This window comes from Mixophyes fleayi, chromosome 3 (assembly GCF_038048845.1).
Source record: "Mixophyes fleayi isolate aMixFle1 chromosome 3, aMixFle1.hap1, whole genome shotgun sequence".
NCBI classification, from domain to species: Eukaryota; Metazoa; Chordata; class Amphibia; order Anura; family Limnodynastidae; genus Mixophyes; species Mixophyes fleayi.
This window is the reverse complement of record NC_134404.1, coordinates 165,085,735-165,101,595: the sequence shown is the minus strand read 5'-3', so window position 1 is coordinate 165,101,595 and position 15,861 is coordinate 165,085,735. Positions and strand designations below refer to the sequence as shown.

At 37.3% G+C, this 15,861-nt stretch overlaps 1 protein-coding gene across 4 annotated transcripts in view; it reads right to left on the bottom strand.

Annotated features, from left to right (window-relative positions):
• CYB5R4 (cytochrome b5 reductase 4) overlaps nucleotides 1-15,861 on the bottom strand; it is a 205,057-nt gene that overhangs the window by 63,896 nt on the left and 125,300 nt on the right. For all 4 annotated transcript variants that reach the window (XM_075202708.1, XM_075202709.1, XM_075202712.1 and 1 more), the window contains one exon: nucleotides 4,771-4,864. In XM_075202708.1, the coding sequence (XP_075058809.1) occupies nucleotides 4,771-4,864 (94 nt within the window). The remainder of the gene's footprint in view (nucleotides 1-4,770; nucleotides 4,865-15,861) is intronic.

The following is a 15,861-nucleotide window of genomic DNA, read 5'->3' as shown; positions in this document are numbered from 1 at the left end:
TTAGTTCTGCCATGGAGACTGAGGAGGAAATAAGCAAACTATACAGACAGATAATTTAATTTCATTGAAATACTCCATGGCAGCTGAAATATTCAAAGAAGGAAAGAGTCACACTATACTTCCAGTGTGTCACCTTTTTTCCTGTCTCTACTCAGCTGATTAAGGAAATGAAATTAACTGTGAATATAATCAGCTTATTTATAGCACAACATGTGTATGGAGAAGCTGTAGAAAAAATAGCAGTTTAGAAAACAATAAATTAATACAAGTGTTGACAATTCATGCATCAGTATACATGACCCTGAACTGAAGATTGTGAATTATTTTTTTGAAATGTGCAACTATTTTACAAACAGATACAAATCCCAAATAATTGGAAAATATGACTTGCCAATATTAAGTTTTACTTAATAAACTGGCGCGAAAAGCACAAATGTGCAGTAACCAAAGTGTTGATTTTATTAGTGACGCTAAGGCGATGATTTCCTGAAGGCACAAGTTTAGTTCAACATGGCGGATCTGTATCCACTTCGAACGCCAAATCAGGTTAGTTGAAAGAAAGTATCTACTTGTTTAAATTTCACTTAAACTGATTTCAAGATCCCAACCTATTTTATACTGCCGTCAATGTGAACAGCAGTGCAGGCAGTGGATTCAATGCAGGTTGCTTCTATAGTGTTCTGTTTGGAAACCTTCCGAACAAGCTCTTAGTAGATCATATCCTAATTGCATGCCTGGAAATATTTATATAATGCCAATCACATTATGCCACAATGTACAGACCATATGTAACCATAAATGTCAGTCCCTGTCCCTTTTACAGTCTAAATTCCATTCCACACACATAAGCACTTTTTGACAGAAGCCAATTAATTTACTTTGGACTGTTTGAGAAACCCGAGCACCCGAAGGAAACCCAAGCAACCATGAGGAGAACATACAAACTCCACACAGATATTCCCTGGTCAGAATCGAATCCATGACAGTGATAGCCAACCTCAACATTATTCTATCAATTAAATTCACCCACCGAATGTAATGAAGTTCACCTGGACAGGAAAAACTAAATACAAGTCTCAGCAGTTCAGATAAATGTGCACAACACTCATCCATGTCTCACACACAAGTTCTTAAGGCAGTCTGTAACTGGTTATTAAAGTAGATTAACCACTAGCCTAAATGACCCTAATTCAGACATTTCTGAAACAAGAAAAAAAAAGTGACTTTATCGCTCTCTAATATTCTAAAATAAAGACAAAGTAACGCTAAGTTGAAATTATTGTATTAATGGGGAAAAACATTAATACAATATTAACATAATATATATTATTTATCAACTTTACAAAGGGCCCTTGTAACTTAAATTACTGGAGGTCTCTTCATATTCAAATACCGACAGTCATTCATGCAGAAGATACCTGAGCAGATCTGGAACGCATTTACAAACCCATGCAGGTTTACATGTTCACAGGATCTGTTCTCGATTACCGCTTTAAAATACAAGTCAATGTATTCTGCAGAGAGTTTCTAAAGTGAGTAGGACCAAAGCAAGGTGTTTAGCTGCAGATGTGCCATACAACAGCTTGTTCGGTCAGTCAATCCTGGCTCACTACCTCAAGCAGCACTCAATATATCAGTGTTCCAGATACTCCAACTTTGGGTGTCTTAGTTAAAAATTTAGAGGAGACTAGAGCTCTCCCTTGTCCCTGTGTCAAAACTTTTCTTATTAAGGTACACATCAAAACAAGTTTTGCTAGGCTACTTAAAACGGAACTTCGTATAATTATTAGTGAATTGTGAATTAGTAAAAGGGGGGAAAAACATGTCTACTGATTTATTTATTTTTAGCCAGATGATCGTTTACAGTATAAAAAAAATAAATAAAAAATTATTAGCATTGAGCCATTACAGTAATTGTTAACCCCAGCAAATGACACAAACAAACCCAGGTAAATAGATCTGTTTAAGAAGAAAACAACCTTTTAGCTCACTGAATGCTCTGAATACTAATTGCTGAGTTTGGGTGGAGTTCACCTTAGAACACAGAGCTGAGACCTCCTGTGTAAACCATTAATCCATCTATTTCTGCTCGCTTACTGCATCAAATCGCCAAGCTAATGGAAAGTATGCATAACAATAATTAATGCTAACCGTGTAGCCTGGTGCTCACTATACATCACTGTTCCGTTAGAGTTATTCCTAGTTTTCTAGTGTTTCTGACTTATCACAGAGTGATCGCAGTACATTCACATAGTCTGTGTAGCAGGTAAGTCTGTGATTGGAAAGTTAATCCTCTTGTAGGACCATTGGCCACTTGTTAAACCCCCCAAAAATACCATGTTGCTCTCTGCTGGGTTAGTTTATTAAACTCTGCAATCTTGAGGTCTGCTGGAGTTCAGATGCTAGGTAGAACTTATGTTATGATGGACTATCTTTTATATTCCCTGTACAGCATGTACGGTCTCACAGTTTATTAGAAAAAAAAATAAATCTCCAAGTATAGTACATTAAATACATTACAGAGAACAGTGCAAACTGAAAATTCAGTTTCACATATGTAAGTGGTATGAAACTCAGACAGCACATAAAAGAAACACTCAATACATGGGTAATAAGAATATTGACAACAGAAAGTAATAAAACACTCAGAAAACAGAAATGTGTAGTACCCTTAAGATATATCTCTGGCCTTAATAAGTAATAAGAAGTGCTTTATCTGAATAATGTGTTTGTTAATATATTCCACAGTCTGCCATTAGTAAAAAAGCATTTTCAATTTCTGACTAAAAACGTCCTGAAGCTTATAGTTGATAAGGAGAAAAATAGTCAGTTGTACCATTTTCAATTTGAGATAGCTCTTATGATTTAAGATTTAAGCAATTTCAAAATAAGTTAATTTTGCATAATAATTAAATAGCATGTTACAGTAGACTTGTCACTAGGGTTGGTCTCAATGATTTAATTATACTATAGTGCCTAATGCACTAAACATCCTTTACTAATATGAGGCTCAAAAGTGTTAATGTTAATAGTCTATTGGAGAAGCTGGTTTCAGATAGACGCTGTTCCTGACCAATTGAAGAGTATGTGCTTGAGTTATCATATTGCAGGATACAGCGCAAAACTATCATATCAGTGATTTCTTCGTTGAGGGTGTTTGATTAATCACCTCTGCACATGACATTCTAGTTGGCAATAATAGGATTTAACCAATGAGGCATTAGATAAACACAGTACTTAGCGTCTAATCATAAATACCAAAATGATCTCCTTTGGGAGTGAGTGATTATTTATAACTATTATACGTGTCACTTATATTAGCTACCTAATTGTAATACCTAAAATATATAAATATATTACAATTATAATCTAATGGATATAGAAATATAGGGTCCATTTATGATCAGCCGAGTCTTAGGGTGTGATATGCCATACTAACTTGTTTGAATTCCAGTATATTAAGATCTATTTTTCTGATGTGGTAATTAGTGATAAACAGACTGGACATAAATATCTGGTAAATGAGTTATAATACAAGGAAATGATATTAACCATGATATCTATATATTATAGCAGCCCAGTCTAGCAGTTATCTGCTATTTTTAACTGTATCTGATTAACTGGCTCATGTATCTTTACTCGTGTTTTTAATATTTCGCTAATACCGTTGTTCTTATGAAGATTCTATTACTTATTGAACACAAATGATTATTTTAATAAAATAATTAATAAAGTGTTAATTGAAATTAGCACTTTGAGTGCCCCGCTACACATATTCTTTTCTCTACTTCTCAGTACTATATTTCCAGCAGTAAAGAAGAAGTGCAGGGGAGGACCTTAAAGTCAGTGCAGAGGTTTGGGTAGGGAGTAAATAGGGGCCTTTCCAATAATGTGAAACCAACAGCAGTCTTGCCAGCATACGGTAGAATTCCCTAGGTGAATTAGAACGTGTGTATACACCCCCTTCCTCCCACCAAACCCAGGGCAAACCAAACCCATGCTGGATAGCACTGGGGCTCACAATTGCGCCCCTGAGGCCATGGATAACAGGGTAATAGTTGAAAACCAGAAATTGATTAAAGTGCTGTTTGTGGAACTACAAGTCCAAGACGCTTGAACAGTCTCATGGTTACCAGAGCATGCTGGAGCTTGTGGAACTACAGCCAGTGTGCTGGAACATGTAGTTCCACAAAAATACAGAATAGTTCTGAAAACAAAATTAAAATCCCCCAGGCACTGAATGCTGGAATATTTTAGTTGAAATAAATACTCACCCAAAGTCCTACCACTTTAGTATTAACTTAGATCCATGAGGAATCTTATCAGAAGTAGTAACATTTTAAAAAAAAACTGACATAACTAGGATTTGCTCCTAGTGGAACATGGTGTGTCTGTCAGAGGGCTCGATTTTTTTGCTTTTGCAAATTTCCACAACATTAAGGATTAAAGTATGTTTTTCCTGTGCACCAGTTCCATACATTAAATGTACCCTAAAATGTTAATAGTAGGTTTAATGCCCTTTCCCATTTTAGAAAAATCAAGTAAAAACAAAAAAAGTTGTAAAATTACAGACGCTGGTGGATCACAGACTTTGGAAACTAAATGATTGTGTAATACATGCTTTAAAACCAAAAGTATTCTGCAGTTACTTTAAGACCTAACATACGATGGAAAATATCTGCACATTGAACTATGGTTAAACCATAAAATGTTGTGTACTTAAATGAAACCATTACATACATTTACACTTTATTTTAAGCAGCAACATACCAATAAGTAGAAGATAAGAATAATCTCCTACAGTTATTTCTCCCCTGAGAATGTTCTCTTGATAGTCAACAGTGACCCGGTCAGAACTCATGTCCTATTGAAGTAAAAACAAAAAAGTATATATAAATGAATCACTTATTTAAATTTGCACAGCTCGAGTAATTAGCAATTTTAAGTCTTATATTCAGTGTTCAATAAAAAAACCACACAGTATCAGCAAATATTCCATGTCACAGTTCTCCGGCGAAATAGCTGGAGCAACTAAAACTGTACTGGGTCTCTTGTATTCTGTTCTTTCTTAAATGCATTGCATAACAACACTTGTCTCTGGTTGGTATGGTAACAAACTCATAAGTGCTCATATTTCAAAACCTCATGTTTAATATACTGCGGCTCCTAAATTCCAGTTCAATGTCGCTCCCTATATAGGGGATGCCAGTCCCTAAGTGCAAAAATCACAAACATGAAACAAATAGGGGCACCATGATACTGGAAAGAATCAAAGATATGTATACACAAACATGTCTGATATTATATGCCACAGAAAACGTATCTAATAATTTCAAATACAAAATAACTTCACTATTACAGATCAATATAGCAAGCAAGAGATTTAAAAACATACAAATTTAAAAATACCAACACAGTCTCAAATAAGACAAATGACACACGTCTCTCAGATAGTATGCATTTATAGAATCATATTTTAGAAAATCTAGAAAAAACAATATTGTACAGGTTATCCAACAATGAGGACTAATGGCAAGTGATCTTTATGGTTCAAAAAAACTGGATGTACTGAATTAAAATGAGAGTATATATATATATATATATATATATATATATATATATATATAAATAATCACTGTCTAATATGGGTAATATTCACTGTGTGTGAGTGTCCTGAGTGAGTGGCCAGCTTATTCATATAGAGGCAGAGTTTGTTGGTAATCCCCAATTGTTTCCTATTTCACACCAAATAACAGTGTATGACTGTTCAGGTGGGACCCGACAGACGATACGAGTCAAAATACTTCTATATTACAAAAGTGACAGGTGTACATTAGGAGCAGTTTCACCAGATCAGGAGTAGGGGACCCCGTGCAAAAAGCATGGGGTCCCCCCCAACCACCCCTAGGCTTAACTAGCTGGGGTTCATGGCACCATAGCAAGGGAACCCGCAGCAGGTCAGCATGGGACTGGGTTCCCTAGGGAACCCAGTCCCATGCTGACAGCACCAGGGCTCTTCCCACACCCTGGGCGGTGGGTGTGGGGTGTTGAAAGTATTTAAAAGAAAAAAGATGATTGAAACACTATTTTACATTGATGAACTGAAGGTTGCTATTAACAGTCTGGGAAAGCTGGTGGTTGTAGTACTGTAAGCACCAGTATACCCTTGGCTGCCAGGTCATGCTGGCACTTGGGGCCTGCTGTGTCCTGCAGTGCACCAATGCAAAAATTAAATAAAACACACCCCTTGTTTAAAGTACCAAAATTTATTTTAAAAAAAAACAAAAAAACATTCATACTTACAAGACTGGATTGTAAAGAAAAAAGAACAGATTTGGTAAGTTTTTAATCCAAAGTGAGATTTTAGGGGCAAAAAAATATTGCAAGTGATGGAAAAAAGAAAAACAAAAAAAAACCCCAAAAATATTCTTAGCGTCTTCGCAAAAAAAAAAAGTTGTATGGCAGCTTGACCCCCAAACGTGGGAATGCCACCGTCAGTGGCGCTTTCCCACGCTGTCAGAGATACAGACCCCCAGGGTATAAATAGTTCCGCCAGCTATTAGAATTTCATTATGCAGCGGGTTGCTTCTGTATTCATAAGCAGTTGCGGCGTCTTGGGAAGACTTTTTTATTTTTTTGCCAAGCATGTTCCAGCTGGATTGTCTTGGAAATCAAGCTGCCAGGCGGCATTTTTTTTTTTTTGGTGAAGACACTTGGAATAATTTGTTGGCATTGCCGTTTTAATGCCGCCATTTTGACTGACGGCATTTTCACTGTCGGCAATCACAATGTCTGTATTTTATCTGTGTCAACGAAATTTGCATACCGGCATTTAGCCTGTCGTCATTTTCATGTCAGTCATATTTCCACCAGAATTTCTACTGTCGGAAATATGACTACCACCGGCTTCAGATGTCTGTAAGGATGGAGAAACTCCTTAATGGATTTTTTTAACCAAGCTACAGAGCAATATCATAGTAAGACTGAACAATGTATTTTCCACTATAGATTAAATTAAAACTTCATTCTTGGAAGTATCCCTTCATAGATAAATTGCATCAGGTTGCATATACAGTACATCCAAGTACATGTATGTTAGGACATACGGAATAAGATCACTAAAAATGAGCAGCCGACAGAAAGGCCCTGAAAAGGTTTCAAGATAGCACCTGGATTGCATATCCAACATGAAATATGTGCTTTAGTCTTAGCTGCAACACGATTGCCACAAGTCCGGACTGCCTTGTACAAGGAAGTGACTGGAGAGCATCTGGGAGCGTTTCCATAGTGTAGAAGAAAGTGGAAATCTTGCAATAGAAAGCAAAGCAGACGTCTGAGCTTCAGCAGAAACCGGTATCCCCGTCTACCCAGTGTTGCAAATACATAATATATTATATTTGGAGAGTGCTGATATAACTCTTATACAACACTGGATATGAGGATCACGTCATAAAAACAATTCACTTATTTTAAAATTGATACTTGCGTATTATAAGAAATAATGTACCCCCTTTGCTATAGAACCAAAATGACTTAGAAGTCACCTAGGAGTTCAATGACCTGTATAAAAACTAGAGATGCTCACTGACCACCGTGTTTTGGTTTTGGATCTGGATTACCTTTGTGTTTTGGCAAAACCGCCCTTGCGTGTTTTGGTTTTGTTTTGCAATTTGTTAAAAAATTCAAATTTTTTGGGCTAAAATAACATAATTTAGCGCTCCACCTGTTTCTTGGAAAAGTGAGGTAATTCTACAGCTGATAAATGTCAGACACACACCAATCCAGGGTGCCAGACAACGCACTAAAAAGAGCTATTGAAATTCATAGCAAAAAAGGCAGTCGGGTATCTGTCTGTATTTTACACCCTACATTTATAGTTACATAGAGAAAGAAGCAGCCTGCAAAGATTGGACGATCAATCGAAATGGCCAAAGCAAATTTTCTGTTTGGGGCTAGATTATTCCCAGACATTAAAATTTAAATAGAAAAAGAAGCAGCCGGCAAAGACTGTACAATAAAATAGAAATGCCCAAAGCAGATGTTCTGTTTGGGTGTATATTATTGGCAAACCTTATTAGTGCAAATTATGAAAAATACTGTTTAATCCCTGCTAGGCCCTCCTTAATTCTACAGCTACACACACACCATTCCAGGGTGGCAGGCAACATTCTAAAAAGAGCTATTGACATCCATAGCAAAAAAGGCAGTTGGGTGTCTGTCTGTATTTTACACCCTACATTTATAGTTACATAGAGAAAGAAGCAGCCTGCAAAGACTGTACCATAAATAGAAATGCCCAAAGCAGATTTTCTGTTTGGGTCTAGATTACACCCTACACTTATAGTGAAATTGACAAAACAGCAGCCTGCAAAGACTGTACGTTAAATAGAAATGCCCCAGTATGGAAAGGAACAGACATTTCCATATCAATTAACTCTTGAAAATAATCCTCCACCATCCTTTGCATGTTAATAGTAGGATTGGTTAGAGTTATGGGCAAGGTCACACATTTTTGGGTAAAATATTTCAAACCGGCCCAAATGTCAAACTGTTGTGGTCTGCCACCTGCGTCATCCCTGCTTCTCTTTGGAAAGTGCAATTTGGTACCAGAACCTCACGTGCCAGAAATGCTGCCACACCGCTGACACCGGTTCAGGGCTCACACAAACAACTTCATCCTCATCAACATCGTCATTAGTGCCCTTGTCGGCTACACAAATCTCCCCCTCATCCTCTTCTAAATCCAAAGTGTCATCCTCAATTGGTGTATAACCGGCTACACTCGGGCTGTTCAGGCACACATCAGCAGAACTGCTGAAAGGGCCCTTCTTTATGGGTACATTATCAGAATGCTCGCGATTAGACATACCACTGGTGGATGGACTCTCCTCAGGGATTGCTGTCATTCTGATTCTGAGCATATATTTTCCTCTAATGCCTTACTGTTTTCTTGCAGCTCGGCTTTAACACGTAACAGTAGTTGTGCACCACTTTTGGATTCCAAATTACTTGGTCACGAGTGACCTTACAAGAAGGCGGCTCAATAACATTTTTAGATCTCGCACTAATAGAGAAAGGCTAAGGCCTCATTCTTTCTTTGAGTGTGTAGAATGGCATGTTGGCAATCTTTTTTTTTTTCGGCAGTTAACTTTTCATCAGTTACAGCTCTTTTTCTCTTCAACACGGTAAAAGTTTTTTTTGGTTTGTTTTTTTCCTTGACTTAAAAAGACTATGTACTTTTACATAGGCTTTACCAGATGACATACAGGGAACACTACCATCAGGACTGGTGCCAGCAGCTGCTTACTGATCCTGCTCATATGTGGACTGCTGTAAATCCATTTTAATGAGACCCAAAACACTTGTAGAGCAAATTCAGAAATATATATTGCTGGTATATAATAATTTCAACACCAGAAAATTGTTTTTTTCAAAGAGGGGAATATCTGATACCCCAAGCACTAGTAGTGCAAATTCAAAAGGATATAGTGCTGGTATATAATTATTACAGCACCAGAAAATAGCTTTTTACAACAGGGAGATATGTGACACCCCAAACACTTATAGTGCAAATTCAGAAATAAATTATGCTGGTATATTACAACTTCTGCAGGCAGAAAATAGTTTGGTTTTTTTTAGGAGGGAATATGACACCCAAAACAGTTTGTAATGTTTGGAAAAACGCCTCCTCAATACTCCTCTCTTCCTGCTCTAATAAATGCTCTCTTCCTGCTCTAATAACTGCTCTAATCCTGCGGCCTAACCCTTCTCTCTCTCTCAAATGGAGCTGAATGGCTGTGGAGGCGGCTATTTATGCATTTGAAACATCGCGAGAACCGAGCTCCGACGACGTCACAATGACGTTTTGCCTTGTGTTGAATTCCGAATCGGCGGGAGAGTACCGAGCCGCTCAGTACTCAGATACCTGAAGTTCGGGCGGGTTCGGTTCTCGGGGAACCGAGCCCGCCCATCTCTAATAAAAACCCTTGGCCTTTTTTTGCTATATTACAATAAAAAGTAATTGATCTGATGTGGCGCTCCACTCAGTGTGCAGCCTGATGTATGTAGAGGAGTATCCACTATTCTCCACAAATAAAGCAGAAACATAAAATACAGTTAACATACACTTAGCGCGCACCTTTTCACATCTCACAGGAGATAGGAACTCCTATACTCCCTTCACTGGATAGATGACCCTTATCTCTCTCCTCAATTGGAGTTCCTATAGTCTGAAAATCAGACTCATGGAAATATAAAACAAATGGAGAAATAATAGTGTAGATTGTCTAAAATGTACATATACAAGCAAAGATTTTCCTGTGCGCTCACTGGCTAAATGAAAATAATAATTTTTGTTGTATGATGTACCAGATATATGGTGTGGGTAACCTCTATCATAAACCAATACTTTATGGCATAAATAACTTGTTTATTTGTCCCTATACATTGTAAGCTAAAAGAGGTAAAAAGCAATGGAATATTTTTAAAAACAAATGGTTACATGTATAAGTGCTGCCCTGGATAGACCAAGGTTGGAGATAACAGACAATAAAAAACATTTGATGACTGACTCATTTGTCTATCTTAATTATTTATTTAAAAAAAATTCTAAAGCTTGGAATAAAAAAGATAAATTGTTTGTCAGGAGACAAAAAATGTTTTAACACCAATATAGTTATATTAAAAAATAATGTTATTCCTTTTGTTATACATTCAACAGCTTATGTATTTCATTGTATGCTGTAGATCAAAGATTCTCAATGTTTTAATACCCAATGTGTGTACAACATGCAATATCAACTGGAGGACCCTGAGACAATCTGGTATTGAATGTTCCAGACAGTGTAAAAGAGTGACTTTAGCCAGAAACCTCTCTCCTGTGGTCAACCCCCACATATATTGCGTGAAGAGTTGTTGTGGGGGGGTATTGTTACTGCAATTCTTCCTGCAGTAACATGAAGCAGCAGTTCACTGAACTGTTGCATCATGTTACTGCAGGAAGAATTGTGAGTGCAGACTGCAGATCAGGGCACAGCAAGAGTACAGAGCAGCAGAATGATATCACCTCCCTCCTTCCTCCCTGGGAAATGCCTGAATCTTCCTGGCTGACAAGGTAAGTGAACTAGGTGTAGAGGTGATTAATTGTTAATTACTGGTCATTAGTTGTTATTAATTGTTCATTTGTGGGACAGTACATGGGAAAGTGGGTTCTGAGTGGCATGTGAGGACATGCATGTAATGAGGGCATATGGGGGTGCAGGGGTAATTTTTATTTTTTGCCTTTCAGAAAAAAAATTATATCTTTTTTGTGGACAGCGAGACATGCAGAGGGGAGGGGGAGAAAGAATGAGGCTTTGTATAACTTTACTATTGACTATTTGACAATTGTTTTAACTTATTATGATAAATAGAATATAATACATGGCAGGTGTTTTGTTAATGGAAGCTTTAGGAATATGTGTGTAATATGCATGTAAACAAATATTGTTAATGCATATAAACTGATTTTTTTTATAAAATCTATTAAATTAGATTTTTAACACACAAGCCCTCCTTATGCATTTAAAAATACATCTTTTGGGGGGGGGGGAGCGTGACTTGGAAGCAAAACATGGCCGGCGGCTTTTGAAGAGAGCTCCGGTCGTTAGAATATAAATAGATCAACACCGGAGAAAAATTTACAGTGACCGGACATCGGACATCCTGCCCATAACACCCAGGAACATTGCTGAGCCCGAAAACTCTGCACATAATCGCAGTCTGGATCTCCCGCTATCTGCTCTTCCCCCGGAGCTTATCTTGGTGCCAGTAGAGCGCTTCGGTGCAGCGTTTCAGAGAGGTGCTCTTACCCCACACAAACTTGCAGACATAAACTGGAGGAGTTCATCAAATACAGAAGAAAGAAAAACCTGTTTTGCGACGGAGGGTAACTGGAGGCTGCTGAGGAACTTTTGGCGCGAACGGCGATTAACGGCAGAGCCAAAAGCCAATATCCTCGGGAAACTAAAGTCAAATATACATTGAGAACATTAAACAGAACAGCAAATCTGATTGTCACAGCTTCCTTAATATTAATCAGAACTAGAGGTGAGTTACCTGTCACTTCTTAGAGCACAAATTGGCAGACACACTCTGAAAACACTCGGAATACCTGCTTTGGGCTGCAGAGACATAATGACATATGTACAGTGCTACAGGCAGCATATATACTGTGCCACATGTAGAGATTGAGAATACTATAACACACTTATTGAGTGCATTCAGAAACGCTCTATTGTTATCGTTATCTGCAATATTCCTGCTCTCTCAACTCAAGTTCCACATATAGGGACTACCTGTCAGATTACAGTAGTTTACCAACTCCCATATAACCAATATATGAGATGTAATACCCGAATGAAACACACGTAAAGAGGGATTGAAACACACTCTATCCAGTAATAAATGGGACTATTCTGATCTTTTCTAATCAAAACACTGATTCCGGATTACCATTCATTGAAATGGTTAAGTATGTGAACGCATCTATGTCTAACAAGCCACAACGCACTGAAAATGAACGAAAGCGGGAAGCGAGATATGCAGCCAAACTAACAAGTCAGGCGACAAAGAGCTAGGTTACACTTCAACAAACATGGTTGCTAATCCCTCTTTTCCGTCCAGGAACACTCCTGTGCAGGTGGATACGCATACCCCTGTTCTCTCCTATGAAACCGTGGTTCGTGCAATTAAGGAGACTATGGAACCATTAATGCAGCAACAGGTAAATACGTTTACCGCAGCCATACAAGAACTAATAGACCAAGTCTGACAGACCACTAAACAAGTTCAAATGAATGAGATGCGCATTGGAGAAAACATGCATGAAATTGAGTATCAGAAAACTCTTACAGCTTTTTTGCTCAAAACTCAAAAGCAAATGCTAAATAAGTTGGACGACTTGAAAAATAGATCCAGGAGAAATAACTTACATCTGGTAGGCCTACCTGAAGCAGTTAAAGGTACAGCTTTGCTATCTTTTCTCTCTTAAGAGTTACCCAAAATCTTGAGGATAAATGAAGAATATGCTAATGTTGATATTGAACATGTGCACAGGCTGGGGCCCCCGAGAGAGAACATGATAGAGCACCGCCGCAAAGTCATTTTTAAATGACTCAACTATATGCATAAGACTGCTCTTTGGTCGGCTTCAAAAACTCTAGGCACTATATCCTGGGATGGTAACCGTCTACTACTTTTCCAAGACTACTCAGCTGCAGTTACTAGGGCAAGAAAGGAATTCTCTCCAGTGTGCACTGCACTGGTAAAGGAGGGCAGGAAATTTGCCCTCCTATATCCTGCACGGTTGAGGATCTTTGAGGGCCGTGATTATAAAGACTTTATGACAGCGGATGATGCGCAAGCTTTCTGATTGGAGATTGGTGCAGAAGTTGAAGCAACAAATCAAAGGGACTGATTTCGCTTAGGACATATCACAGCTATATAGCGGCTTACCACTATTGCAGAGAATGCTATCTTTGAATTCATAGTCACGTAACTATGTCACTTTGATGTTATTTTGTTCTCTAACATTATGCTAGTTAATAACATTACATGTGATAGGATATTTTGAGTCTACAGATCGGTTTTGCACTGGTCCCTTGGGGAACGTTTGAATCATTAGAGCTTTAATAGCTTTTAACATTATGGTATGCTAATATTATTCTGTATAGGAGTCTGTTTATCACAATGTCTGCCTAAACAGATAAGAGTATCAGAATGTGTTTTGAATGTTTGAAAAACGTAATATCTCTTAAAAAAAAAAAAAAAAAAAAAAGGATCTGAATTTCAGTCCCTTCCGAAGTTCAGGTTAAGAGTAATCCCTTTTCTTTTCCTGTTATAATCATCTAATGAAAGAAGTGGGTTCCCTCATTAGTTCGGTTATTTTTCTTTTTCTTCTTTTGGTTTTTGCAGACATTACATTAATCCAATATGGTTATTCCTCACATCAGAATATGTTCGAGCATCATGATTATTATTGTGGTGAACGACACATGTTACATTTATATTTGATGTTTTTACCCTTGTTCTTATTTCCTAAAGATAGTTGTCTTCCCTTTCAACTTAAATCAATCAAAACTAATGTCAAATGGGAGTTATTGGGGGAGTGCCAATATGAAGATGTTTTTGTTTCGTACTTTCTACGCTCTATATTATTTTGGGGAGAAAAAAAAGGTCAGTATGTCTCTATATGTCATAGATTTCTGATGGGCAAATGGCTACGGTAAAGCATTAACTCACTTATCAAAACGGTAAAAATTGCTAACATACCTAAATAAATCCAAAACGGATGTCACTCTGCTTCAGGAGACACATCTGACTGATGCAGAGCATGACAAGTTGGTCCATGCTAAAGCAGAACATTCTGGTGTACGCATCATATATTAAAAAAATCAAGGGGGGTGGCGATTTCAGTACGGAAAAATCTACAAGTAGACATTCATCATAAAATAATTGATAAAGAAGGGAGATATGTCATCTTAGATGGTACTATTAAAAGGGACCAAATATGTTATTTACAATGTATATGCCCCAAATACACAAGCCAAGGCATTTTTCTTAAAATGGATTAATAAATTGTATACATATTCAGACTCACTTCTCATACTAGACGGAGATCTTAACATGGTATCTTCTGTATAGCTAGATAGATCGGGCCCATCAACTCAAAGAAAGTCTAGCAACCAATTTGGTATACGATATATATTAGATCAATTGTGATTGATAGATGTATGGAAAACTAGACATCCAACTGATCTAGAATATACGTGCATGTCGGCAGCCCACAATACACTTTCCCGAATAGATTACTTTTTGATCCCCCATTCTTTAGTTACTAAAACTATATCTTCAGGTATTGAACCAATAAGCTTGTCTGATCATGCCATGATTTGGATTAAAATAGAAGGACCAGCCCCATTGGGAAGACACAGACAATGGAGATTTCCTGCTAGCCTTTCTAACACAAGGAGTTTTCAAGAAATGTTAAAATCAGCCTGGGATACTTACAAACATGATAACCAACAGCACACTGATGATCTTATGCTGTTCTGGCAAACAGTTAAAACAGTTTTAAGAGGAGACATTATTTCTTATATGACAAAGTACAAGAAAGATCAACAGGTGATATATCTAGAATCCCAGCATGAGCTGACAGAATCCTTTACAACATACAAACGCCAACCTACCTCAGAAAATATAAATAAATATAAGCAAAAACAAATATATTTTGACCAAGTTATGGAGCGACAGTGTGATCACCAAACAAATGCAAATAGATTTAATGTAAAAAAACACATAGCGCTGGGAGTGGCATTCACTCTACAAATATAATCCGTGAAATACAGAGTAACAAATAAATGAAAAGTTTAATAAATATCGCACAACATAAACAATAGTCAATATTAATGAATCAATTAATCTCATGATCAGTGCACTGATCTAATAGATTCATAAAACATAATCAATTCAGCTTATTTCAACAAACAGTCTCTGACTTCTATTAATTATATATAAATGGACACAAATAAGATGTTGGTAACTGTCTGTGGGAAGCGTAAAACATACAACACTAAAGTAGGGTAGAATATATATATATATATATATATATATATATATATATATATATATATATATTCTACACACACACACACACACACACACACACACACACACACACACACACACACACACACACACACACACACACACACACACACACACACACACACACACACACACACACATATATATACATACGAATGGGCATTCTCAATTCGTCAGCCTCAATGCAAAAAATGTCTCACAAGTGGCTGTTTTGAT